Here is a 12,611-nt window from a genome sequence, read left to right on the forward strand (position 1 = left end):
ATAAGTTCACACTAAAGCAACATTGTAATCCTTAGAGATACACAATCTTATCATTTGGCCAAGCCACGGTGCTTCCTACTGCATCACCCATGAATTCGATTTCAGAGTTTGGCCTCCACACTCGAGCCCCATCGAACTCGGAAACCTCTACCCAAACCTTCGTAGCATTGGGACCTAAAGGAACGAAATGCACTTTCTCTGCTGGATCAGTTGAGAACACACAACCTAAAGCAACTCTCTGTCCTAAGTTATGACAGTCCAAGAGAGCAACCTTCTGTTTGCCACCTTTGTTGCTACTACTAGTGCTGTTACCACCACTCTAAAACCAAAAAAGACAAACACATTCACCACAATATCAACACCGGCAACCTAACAATTCAATATCTAATCACCTTCTAAGAATTTACAAACTTACCTGATTGGATATCTTGTTTGATTCAGTAGGTGAATGTTGATCAGTAGGCGAATTTTGATCAGGTAGTCTTATCTTATCTAGAGGCCACGCTATTGTCCCATGTACTGCATCACCCATCTTTGTCATTTCAGGTGTAGGTCTCCAGATATAGGCATTAGGTTTAAAAACCATTTCGACTCTAAGACCTACTGCATTCGGTCCCAGTGGAATTTGGTTGACGAGGTGAGTAGGTTCGGTTGTCAACAAGACACCCTCAGCTATCAACTCCTCTTCTATTTTCCAGTAATTAAATATTTTAACATTTCCTAAATATGCAGCTATATCCTGAATCATGTAAAATATATTCACACATTTCAGGAGTACATTAATGAATGATTATCAAACGTTGGAGGACGGAATTTATTTACCTCTGACTCGTCGTTGTTGCCATTGTTTGAAATGTCAATGCCATCATCCAAGATGAGCTTCTCAGATGGCCATGCAATTTTGACTCCAACAGCCTGACTAAGCGATACACAAGTTGGAGTAGGTCTCCATATAGGCGCTGTTACGACTGATACAGACTTAACTATAACAGCAGCCGCATTAGGACCCACTGGAATGCGACCAATCTTATATGTGGGCTCACTAGAGTAGAATTCTCCTTCAGCAACAACCAAATCATCATTCAAAACCCAATCCAGTATTTGGCACCTTATTCCTCCCCCCTTGCTCACATCGCTTCTCTCAGAATTAGAATCAAATCCGTTTTTTTCCTATACCCAACAACCACAATCATTTTTTTTACAACCTTATACATATCAGAAGGTTGAATAATAAAACAAGAAGAATAACGAATGTTACCTTTTTACCAGCCAAGTCTTTAACCACATTTTGCAAATCTTGAACCTTGTTGATTAGTTCTGCTTGAGTTGCTTCAAGTTGCTTGACATGTGAATCTCTAGCATGTAAGAATGCCAACTTGGTTACAGTAACCCCTCGTCCCAACCCCCTAATTCTTTCTGGCTTATCTTTTCCTAGAACCTGAGTGACAGTATCTTCACCGATATTATCTGCTGAACTTGATTCCATTTCACTGTCAATTCTCTTTATCTTCTCCTGCAATTAAAAATTACACAAGTTATGTAAATTGTATTCTATAGCCAACAATATTATTGTTACAAGTAATCTCACACTCCGGGTACAACGGAGTTTCTGCATCCTCTAACTTCTTTCTGAACTCAGCCTCTTCTGGACTGTCAGGCCCCTCAAACGCTCCTGCATTCTCTTGTTCAGCAGTCTCATTGCCTTCACATGCCAAGAAAGTCGTTCTGAACAACTCGTAAGCCTCATTTTCAGATGAGTACACATCAGCTGACTTATCTGGTCTTGTCTCCCCGTGTTTTGTCCAGAACACACAACTCTTGTACTTCTGATCCATTCCTCTAATCACCAGGTGCTCCAAAACTGTCTCACAAGCTTGATGGCAGACATTGCGACAATCAACACAAGGGCAGAACATTTCAGCTGGATCTCCTAAACGTCTTGATGAAGAAGACACAAATTCACTAGCTCCTTTCTCATACTCAAGGCTATTCCTGTCATGTAGAACAAATGAGAATACAACATTCAGTCTACCAAATAAATGAGATCAACACAAAACAATTTCTAAAAGATAGTGAAGTGAAGTTAATACCTTGGTAACCAGACCCACGATTTATCCATGTTACCGCTCCGAGCAATTGTACATACAAGACGCTCACTTTATCAACCCAGAAAACCAAAACAGAACGAGTTTTGTAAATAAAAGATGATAGTGTCACTTGTTTTTACCTTTCGATAAAATCTCTTCAATTTTGCTTCGAGTCAGCTACAAAATAAGAGAATTGTGTTAAAATAGAAAGAAAAAAACTAAGTAAAAGAGAGATGAAAAGAAGAAAATGGACCTTAATCCGAAGATCTACAAACGAAATCCTTCCTGCAAAATAGTATACAGAAACGCATCAATTGACAATGCAATAACACTAGAACATATATAAGAAAAAGAAATTCGAAATATAATCTGATGGGTTAGTAAAAGCGAACTCACTTTCGACGGATTGGGAATGGATTACGACAAGGGAAGAGGAATTGAAAATGGATTCGACATTACGAGAAAGTGGATTCGAGATGAGAAAAGGTAAGAGCTTAGGAATTAAAAATGAAATTAAAGTGATAGAGATTGAGATTGATTCTTTCCAGCACAAAAGAGGCAAGGAGATACGAGAGAGAGGGAAGATCGTAACCCTAATAATTTGGGTTTTTTTTTCGACACTAATCTTGTTTAGGAGCCAAAATTTTACCAAGTGTCCCGGGTATAACCGCGAAACTAAACCATAACACTTTTAATCATTTCTTGCTATTATACACTCCTATTTCTTCTTTAAACATAAACTTAATTTTTTTTTTCAGTTCACAACTCTAACATAGCGTTTCGAAATATACAAACGCTATCTTTAAAACCCGCGTATATCAAGCATAACACAATTGAAAAAAAAACGCTATTCCGGTCTGCTATTAAAACCCATTTTTCTTGTAGTGCATGGAAGGGTTTTGGTCGTGCATGGCAAGCAGGAGGTGTCTCTGCCTCCCAAACCAACCAATAGGAGACAGCTTGGTGTCTTAGCCACCATTTTGGCCAATAAAATCAAGCTTTGTGGCCAGCCACCAAAGCATCCAATAGAAATGCGACAAGAACTGCTTGGAGGTGGTCCAGTCAACGAGAAGCACATGTCCAGCTGCCTGAAGGAGGTAAGCAAGCAGCTGCATCTTCCGGAAGCTTCCAGATATGCTTAACACATCGTAGATGGCCCCGAATGGGCCGTATTCAAATCATGTATGTGTTATAAGCTGATCCGAGCTGGCGGAAATTTTTCTCCTTGACAAAAACCTAGTTTTCTTAGACCAAAATATTTTTAAAATAATTCTAAGGTCATTCCTATCTTAAGGCCCTATAATAAATTTTTTGATTAATTTTCTCGTTCGACTAGGACGTTCTAGGTCGAACCGCGAGCATTTTCAATCCACTAAACTTCCCGAAGAATTTATTTCTTCAAATGGAAAACTATTCTAAGACTTTCTAAATTTTTCTTATGTACCTTGGGATCCACAAACATCCACAGGAAAAGATCAATCCGACTTCCACTTACTTGAGTAATTTTCTCGGCTGTTACATGATTTTTCCGTGTCTGCGTTTTACTCTTTATAGAAGGTTATTACATTCTCCCCCTCTCAATAGCATTCATCCGGAATTCTTAGTGGTTTGATGTTCCACCCATCTTGTCTTCATCATCTTCCAAAAAACAGTTCAGGATGAGTCGCTCTAAACCTCTCTTCATCTTCCCATGGCGCTGTTTTCCCCAAAATACTTGTACTTGAGGAATCTCTCGATTCTTCAGTTTCCTTATTCGTCTTTCTCCGATTCGAAGTGGTCCTTCAGGGTAAGTGAGGTTGGAGCGAAGGTTTTCTACTCGTTGTGGCTCTACTTCGGTAGGATCTCGTATATGCCTTCTTAACATCGAGACATGGAAAAGTGGTGAAGAGCCATATCTGATGGTAACTCTAATTGATAGGCTACTTCTCCAACCCGTTGCATTACTCGGTATGGTCCTATATATCGAGTGGCTAACTTTCCCACTTTTCCGAATCTATCTCTCCCTTTCTGTGCGGCCACCTTCAAATATACCCAATCACCAACTTGAAATATTACTTCACGTCTATTCTGATCGTCATACTTCTTCTGCCTGTCTTGAGCTTTCTTCATATTCTCCCGGACAATCTTTATCTTTTCTGTTGTTTCATCTACTATATCTGGTCCTAACATATGTATTTCTCCAACTTCAGACCAACATAGTGGTGTGCGGCAAGGTCGTCCATATAATGCCTCATATGGGGACATCCCAATACTTGCATGGTAACTGTTATTATAAGAAAACTCTACCTAAGGTAAGTATTGTTCCCATGTACCTGACCAGTCTAAAACACACATCCTTAGCAAATCTTTTAAGGTTTTGATTGTTCGCTTCGTCTGACCGTCAGTTTCTGGGTGAATCGCCGTACTCATATGAAGATCAGTCCCCAATACTTGCTGAAAAGCTCTCCAAAATTAAGCCGTAAATCTTGGGTCACGATCAGATACAATGTTGGCAGGAACTCCGTGTAATCTTACTATCTCCTTTAAGTAAAGTTCTGCCAGTACTTCTACCTTGTCAACAATTCTAATGGGTAGAAAGTGAGCAGTCTTAGTTAGTCGGTCTACCACCACCCATATAGTATCATTCCCTCTTTCTGGGGCTCGAGGTAGTCCCGTTACAAAATCCATAGCCACTGACTCCCACTTCCATTCTGGGATTGGTAGGCTTTGCAATAATCCTCCCGGCACTTGATGGTCAGCTTTAATTTGTTGGCATGTCTGGCACTGAGCTACCCACTTAGAAACTGATCGTTTGATTCCTAGCCAGTGATAGTATCGACGTATATCCTGGTACATATTGGTGCTTCCAGGATGAATACTGAATACTGAGTGGTGTGCGGTTCTCAAGATCTCTTCTCGTAACTCCTTTCCTACAGGTACTGTTATCCTTCCGTTCAGTAGGAGGGTTCTGTCATCAGCCAAATGATAACCACTATCATTTATTCCGCCTGATTCTTCGAGTTCTTTTATAATTTTCTTTAGCTTCACATCTTCCTTCTGCTCTTCTCGAATTCTTTGCAAGAGGTTTGCTTGATTCACTGCTCGTAATCCCAATGGCTCGCTGCCCTCGCCCTCTATGGGTGAAAGACTAACCATCTTGAATTCTGCGTTTAAGGCTTCTAAGTCTTTCTCAATAGCTGTATCACTTCTCCTCCGACTCAGTGCATCTGCTACCACATTCGCCTTTCCTGGGTGATATTGGATTTGTAAGTCATAATCCGTGATAAACTCCATCCACCTCCTTTGTCTCAAATTCCAATCTGACTGAGTAAAGAGATACTTGAGACGCTTGTGATCAGTAAAGATTTGAATCGTCTCGCCATAAAGATAGGATCTCCATATTTTTAAAGCAAATACCACTGCGGCCATCTCTAGATCATGGGTGGGGTAATTCTCCTCGTGCTTCCTTTACTGTCTTGAACCATAGGCGATGACCTTTTCATCCTGCATCAGTACACAACCCAGTCCTACTCGAGAAGCATCAGTGTATATGGTGTAAGGTCTTCCGGAAGTAGGTAATGCAAGAATATGTGATGTCGTCAAAGCTTCCTGTAATTGTGTAAAAGCCTTATCCTCTTTCTTATCCCATTCAAATGATATATCTTTCCCAGTCAGCCTCGTCAAGGGTTTGGCCATGATGGAAAAATTCCTCACAAACTTTCGATAATATCCAGCCAATCCTAGAAAGCTTCGAACCTCGGTAGCGCTGGTAGGGCGTGGCCAATCCTTAACTACTTCAACCTTTTCAGGATCTACCGCAACACCCTTCTCTGAAACTCGATGACCAAGGAATCCAATCTCCCTTTTCTAGAAGCTACATTTACTAAACTTGGCGAACAACTTATGGCTTCTTAATTGCTCCAATACCTTTTGGAGGTGCTCTGCATGTTCCTCTTTACTTTTGGAATAAATAAGTATATCATCAATGAAGATGATTACAAATTTATCCAAGTAATCACGAAATAAATCATTCATCAAGCGCATGAAAGCAGCCGGCGCATTTGTAAGACCAAAAGGCATTACCACAAATTCATAGTGGCCATACCGGGTCCTAAAAGCCGTCTTCATGATATCGGACTCTGATATAGGGATCTGATGGTATCCCGATGCCAAATCTATCTTTGAGAACCAGCTTGCCTCATGAAGCTGATCCAACAATTCATCGATCCTTGGAAAGGGATACTTGTCCTTTACTGTAAAATTGTTAATCCCTCAATAATCGATGCATAACCGCATGGTGACGTCTTTCTTCTTCACAAATAAGACTGGTGCTCCCCATGCGGAAGAACTCGGTCTAATATCTTTTTCTATCAAATCTTCCAACTGCTTCTTTAATTCAGCAAGCTCAGTTGGAGCCATTCGATAAGGTGCCTTCGCTGTTGGGGCTGCTCCCGGCTCTAATGTAATGGTAAAAGGATCACTTTGTGGTGGGGGAAATCCTTCCAATGGCTTGAATACATCCTGGTATTCTTTTACTATTGGTATCTCTTCCAACTACGTCCCTTCTTTCAAGTCTCCTCCAAGGGTAGTCAGAGTTACCAAATATACTTCGCCCTTGATCAAATCCTTCTTAACTCTTAAAGCAGATACAAGCGATACTCCAGAACTTGGACATATCCCATAGTATGTCGTTGATGGTTGTCCTCTTTCTTCAAGTGTAATTCTTCCTCGACCACAATCCAACTGCGCGTAGTATCTCGACAGCCAGTCCATTCCCAAAATCACTTCGTGTTGTCCTAAAGGAACAACTAGAAGGTCTGTCGGATATACCATTGATCCCACATGGATTGGAATCCCAAGTACACAACTATCGGCATGAAGGTTGTGGTTCCCAGGGGTTCTAATCGAAACACCTACCTTTACTCTAGTAAAGGTTCCCTTAAAACTCGACACTACCTCAGATATCACAAAGCTCTGTGTGGCACCCGAGTCGAAGAAAACATGCACATAAAATCTACCAACACACAATGTTCCTAAACAATATTTATTTCACATTTTATATTTTATGCGTCAAATTCACACAAACAAGCAATGAGTTAAAACCCTACTTACCTGTGATCAGGCCCTGATGGGGCTGTTGTGGTTCGGGATTTCCTAACTCTAAAGCATTCACTTGCTTTGCAACTGCCTGGCGCCTCGGGGCTGGTTCAATTGCTAGTCTAGTGGGTGGTGCTGGAAGCGTAACCTGTCTCTTATGGGGGCAACTGTTGGCATAATGCCCTTTCTCACCACACGAGAAGCAAGTAATATAATCAGGGGCTTTCCTTCCCTGACTATAAGGACAACTGCTAGAAAAATGGCTTGTACCACCACAAGTGTAACACACATCTGGGCCATTCCTAAACCGTCCGTCATTCCTTCTTCCTCGGCCTTTCCTTCGATTAAATTGTTCTTTATTATTCATTCTTCGTATTCCTAGCCCTTCAGTTTTGCGATATCTGCATGCTTCATCATGGCTTGCTCCTTTTCCATACCTTCTTCAACATTTACCGCTATCTCCGCCAATTCATAAAGGCTATGAAACTTCACTACTTACAGTCGGCTAGCCAAATCCGCTCGCAATCCTCTTATAAACCTTCGAATTAGTGCACCTTCATTCCTTGGTCCATAAGGAGAATATTTCCTTAGCTTTGTAAACTCGGCATCATATTCCCCGACTTTCCGGTTGCCTTGAGTTAACTCCAAGAATTGAATCTCCAGCCGGTCTTTTGCTTCAGGTGGGAAGTATTTCCGCTCAAACTCGTTTTTCAAATCTTCCTAGTCGATCTCTTTTCCCATATAGTATTCTTCCACGTTATCCCACCAATCAGAAGCATCTTTGGTCAAGTAGTATATTGCCACATCCTTCTTGAAATTATCAGGGCAGTGGATGGCCCGAAAGTTTTTCTCCAAATTCCTCAGCCATGCTGACGCTTCGAAGGGATCTGTTCCTCCAGGGTATCTAACGGTTCCAAACTTCTTCATTAACGTAACCATCTTCAGGTAATCTGGAGAGGAGGATGGTCTTCGCTCTGATGATTCACTGGTTCTATGATCAAGTCTATCTAGCAAGCCTTGCACCAATACTATAAGAGGATCCAAACTCCCAGCTGTCCTCTGTTCTTGCCTACAACGTGGCTCGGGCATCCTTTCCTGGTGCATGAACTCAGATTCATTCCCCCTTGGATTATGTGTTGTTGCATAATTCCGCCTTGATCCATACATATCAGGTGCTTGATTCATCTCCATGAAATCCTCATATCGTTCTTCTTGTTCATAGCCCATATGTGAATCCGTCGGATTTCTCCCGGTCGACTCATGTTCATGTTCATAGTAATGGTTATTTCCTTGTACTATCGCAGAATCATCTGTTACCTCAAGGTTTGAATAGATTCTGCGGTTTTCAGAATTACATTGTCCATATCTTGGTGGTGTCATCATTGGCTCGTCACTCCTTGTACGTCTTTGAAACATACTGCAGTACAACCCAGGGTAAGTACTAATCCCAACGTATCTAACAAAGGAGCACGTTGGTTTCCTATTCTACCTTTTGCGACACCTTTGACTCGATAAATTATTGAAAACAGGTTCCCAAGTGAGCAAAGTGAACCATGCTCTGATACCACCTTAGTTGTAACACCCCCGATCCAGAATAAGTAAAAGTTAATTAGTTTGCCATACACCAATAAAACAAGAACATGCACGGCAAACTAAAGAACTCTAACCAGATCGAAGATACTACTACCATGTGCCCAAACATTTGACCCGAGGTTCCTGGATCAGATCCGGAATCCCAAGATCATATTTCCAAGAACGGGTTTCCTAGCGATTCCAAGTTAAGGCTTTGCAACCCGAGTTTGAAACTGTTAGTTAGTTCGTCCCGGACTAGGAGTAGTATCATATGGAATCCAAGCATTTCACAAACCTTTTCTTATTCATATATACTTTAAGTTCAACCACATCAAAACTTTATACATGCTCGGCCGATGTTCAAAACCATATCTTACATATTACAAAACGTACATGTTTGCAAAAGGTAGCAAATCTACACCAACAGCTTTGTGCTCCTCCGATCCCAAATGGAACCTACTACGGGTTACCTGCAAAACAAAGAGTCTAATGAGCAACTATTTTGCTCAGTGAGTCGTGTTTCCTAACAATTATTTATCCCCCCATTATGCATCAAACATTAAGCAACATAGATCAATTATATTAAGAAATATACAATGCAAAAATAAAGCAATCACGTAAACAAGCATCCACTCTTCACGAGTGGTTAGATCATTATCGATCGTCGAGGACTGCCTCTCGCCATTGGTTCCTATCTCGATACGAAGTCCATAACACATCCCTTCTTGCGCCCATTGACTCTAAACACGAAGTCTAAAAAGCTGATGGCCCGGATAACACACTTGCCGCATCGTCATGCAGCTACACAGTCGAGGGTAGCTAGCCCTATCACACGTGTCTTCGCGTCCTGCCCGAGACTAATTTTGGTAAGGCCCCGGAAAAGGTACGGGCCTCGAGTGGACACTAATGACTCTCACGACACTCCACCCGAGTGTCGGACCCTCACGGATCAAGTCCGTGGATTTACGGGTTTCCCCGTTAAGATATGATCAAACATGTTATATTATCTGAGCCAAGGCCCAAACAATACAATGCAATGACATAAGTATATGCAACACACATCAATGTATCACAATCATGTTATACCCCTCGAGCCGAGTCCCGACAATATAACTCAATATCTTTCACAAACATCAATCATTATCATATCATTATATATCTAAACGCGCAACCTAGCAATGCATCAACCAATACTCTTGTTTTGCAGGCGCTAGTCGCACACACAACAATCATAACCCATAACCGAGACTCACCTCAACACTTAGATGAAAGTTTCGGACTGCAAACGCTCATATCTCGCGGTCGGCTTCACTTTAAACTTTTATCGGAAAACTCTAGAACTTTGGAAATCTAGACACAGGAAGGGTAGGGTATGAAAGGAAATGAAAGAAAAGAAAGAACAGAAAGCTAACTAAAAAAAATGAAAGCTAAAGACTAAAACGTTACCTTAAGGTTCGGGTGTTATCGGGTTCTCTCGGGTGCCTATGGTCGGGTTTTAAATGTGGAGAATGAACTAAGGGGGTGGTCTGCTATACATAGGCTGTAGAATGTGCTCTTGGGATGGTTTTGGTCGTGCATGGCAAGCAGGAGGTGTCTCTGCCTCCCAAACCAACCAATAGGAGACAGCTTGGTGTCTTAGCCACAATTTTGGCCAATAAAACCAAGCTTTGTAGCCAGCCACCAAAGCATCCAATAGAAATGCGACAAGAACTGCTTGGAGGTGGTCCAGTCAAGGAGGAGCACATGTCCAGCTGCCTGAAGGAGGTAAGCAAGCAGCTGCATCTTCCGGAAGCTTCTGGATATGCTTAACACATCATAGATGGGCCCGAATGGGCCATATTCAAATCTCGTACGTGTTATAAGCTGATCCGAGCTGGCGGAAATTTTTCTCCTTGACAAAAACCTAAATTTCTTAGACCAAAACATTTTTAAAATAATTCTAAGGTCATTCCTATCTTAAGGCCCTACAATAATATTTTTGATTAATTTTCTCGTTCGACTAGGACGTTCTAGGCCGAACCGCGAGTATTTTCAATCCACTAAACTTCTCGAAGAATTTATTTCTTCAGATGGAAAACTATTCTAAGAATTTCTAAATTTTTCTTATGTACCTTGGGATCCACAAACATCCACAGGAAAAGATCAATCCGACTTCCACTTACTTGAGTAATTTTCTCGGCTGTTACATGATTTTTCCTTGTCTGTGTTTTACTCTTTCAAGAGGATTATTACAAAGCCTCTCGGTCGGTCGCTACGTAGCGACTGATCCGCAATCGAGTCGGTCGCTATGTAGCGACCGACCAAGCCATTCGTTTGGTCGCTACGTAGCGACCGATCCATCGCGGACCCAGTCGCTACGTAGCGACCGAACTGTCTCGGACATCGATCAACGGGTACGACCCAAATCCGTGCATTCTCGTCTGTTCCTCAATGCTAGCTCCCATGTATCACAGTCATATTATTTCTCATTCCCATCGATTGGAGTTATCATTTAAACTTTACGATAAAAATCGCGGAAAGTTCATTCTTATCGATAAAAATCGTGATAAACGTTTCGAATCGAAAGACGGCCCAAATAGGTCTAAATCTCGATTAAAAACCCACTTTTGATTTTTTGAGGAAAACCCATAGATGCTATGTCGGTTTATACTTAGTCCGCAAGAAAGGATAAATGTCAAAATTTCGCAGATATAATCATGAAGACAGGGAAAAATGGAATTTCTCCATTTTCGAGTTATGACGGCTTAAGGGCAGGAAGGGAAAAGCTCAAACCGACCTTGGAGGGAGTATATAAGGAGTCCTAGGCGAAAGGCACAAAAGAGAGAACTTTTTCAGAGAAAGCTTAGCACTTAGAGCATTTAGGCAACTTTCTGATTTTGTTATTTCGAGCTGCGACTCAACTAGGTTTTGCAGTCTTAGGTTGTTAGAACTAGGAATCTCGCTGACAGCTCTCATAGCCGAGGCTTCTACCTTGTTGTAACGCTCATACGCGAATCGGAATAAGACACCTTTTGCTCTTTTTTAGATTTCTTATTTCTTTTCGTCTTTACTTTCGTGTTCTGATTGTGTGGCGTGTGGTTTAGCAGATATCTGTGAGCTCTGGGAAATTAGGGTTTTCCTAACTTTCCTACTTTTAACGGAAATCGGCAGTGCGAATTTCGGTTCCCACATTAGACGTTGATTTCGAGATAACCGTTTTTGACCCCAATAATAGATCTAATCTAGTTATGCCGTTAAGCTTGGTTGAATGGTTTTAAAAAAGTAAATAAGCAGTGGTGAGCAAGTAATTGCTCAATTGATTGATTGGGCTTTAAGATTAATGAGGGAGACGTTAGACTTAGAGTTTCTATTCAGTCAATCAGGATTATATGTGTATCGACTGTATCGACTAAGTTTATATGTGTATTATAGAACTCAAACAATTAGAATAGCCGATCAACTTCCGTATATTTAGGCTATTTATCGCCCGATCTAGGACCTCAGCTATCGCTTGTTGGTCCTGAGAAAGTGTCGAGCGATTCCAATAACGGGGTGTCGATCGATACACCTTTCAGCCCGTCGATCGATACAACTAGAGAGTTGTCGATCGACGTTCCTTCCAGGGAGCGTTACGAACGTGCTCACTAGGTTAACTAAATCACCTTCCGCTTGTTTCTAGCAATCCTAGCACAACCTAAACTATTTCAAACAAAGAACCCAATCTTCCGAATGCGCCCTAATATCTATGACAAGGTTCTAGTTAGCTATTCTAGAACACATGCATTAAGAACAGTTTACTTGATTAATATCCTGACACTTATTATTATTATTTTTTTTTTGGAACTAAATCCTGACACTTATTAAATTCTATATTTTGGGCTAATCCCTCATGATTAT

General features: G+C 41.2%; 1 protein-coding gene across 1 annotated transcript; it reads right to left on the reverse strand.

The window, feature by feature from the left end:
• Positions 1–6,620: 6,620 nt before the first annotated feature.
• Positions 6,621–7,530, reverse strand: LOC125585875. Its single transcript, XM_048755587.1, has 2 exons — positions 7,179–7,530; positions 6,621–7,099 (listed from the first exon to the last, which is right to left on the reverse strand). The coding sequence occupies exons 1-2, from the start codon at positions 7,528–7,530 to the stop codon at positions 6,621–6,623; spliced, it is 831 nt and encodes a 276-aa protein (XP_048611544.1).
• Positions 7,531–12,611: the final 5,081 nt, after the last annotated feature.

The sequence above is a fragment of the Brassica napus genome, chromosome C4 (assembly GCF_020379485.1).
Source record: "Brassica napus cultivar Da-Ae chromosome C4, Da-Ae, whole genome shotgun sequence".
NCBI classification, from domain to species: domain Eukaryota; kingdom Viridiplantae; phylum Streptophyta; class Magnoliopsida; order Brassicales; family Brassicaceae; genus Brassica; species Brassica napus.

Excerpts from the sequence above, each read along its gene's own strand:
- LOC125585875 (XM_048755587.1), bottom strand. The coding sequence starts at position 7,530 with ATGAATAATAAAGAACAATTTAATCGAAGGAAAGGCCGAGGAAGAAGG. Across the intron at positions 7,100-7,178 it reads CCATCAGGGCCTGATCACAG|GAACATTGTGTGTTGGTAGA; the intron begins GTAAGTAGGGTT and ends AATATTGTTTAG.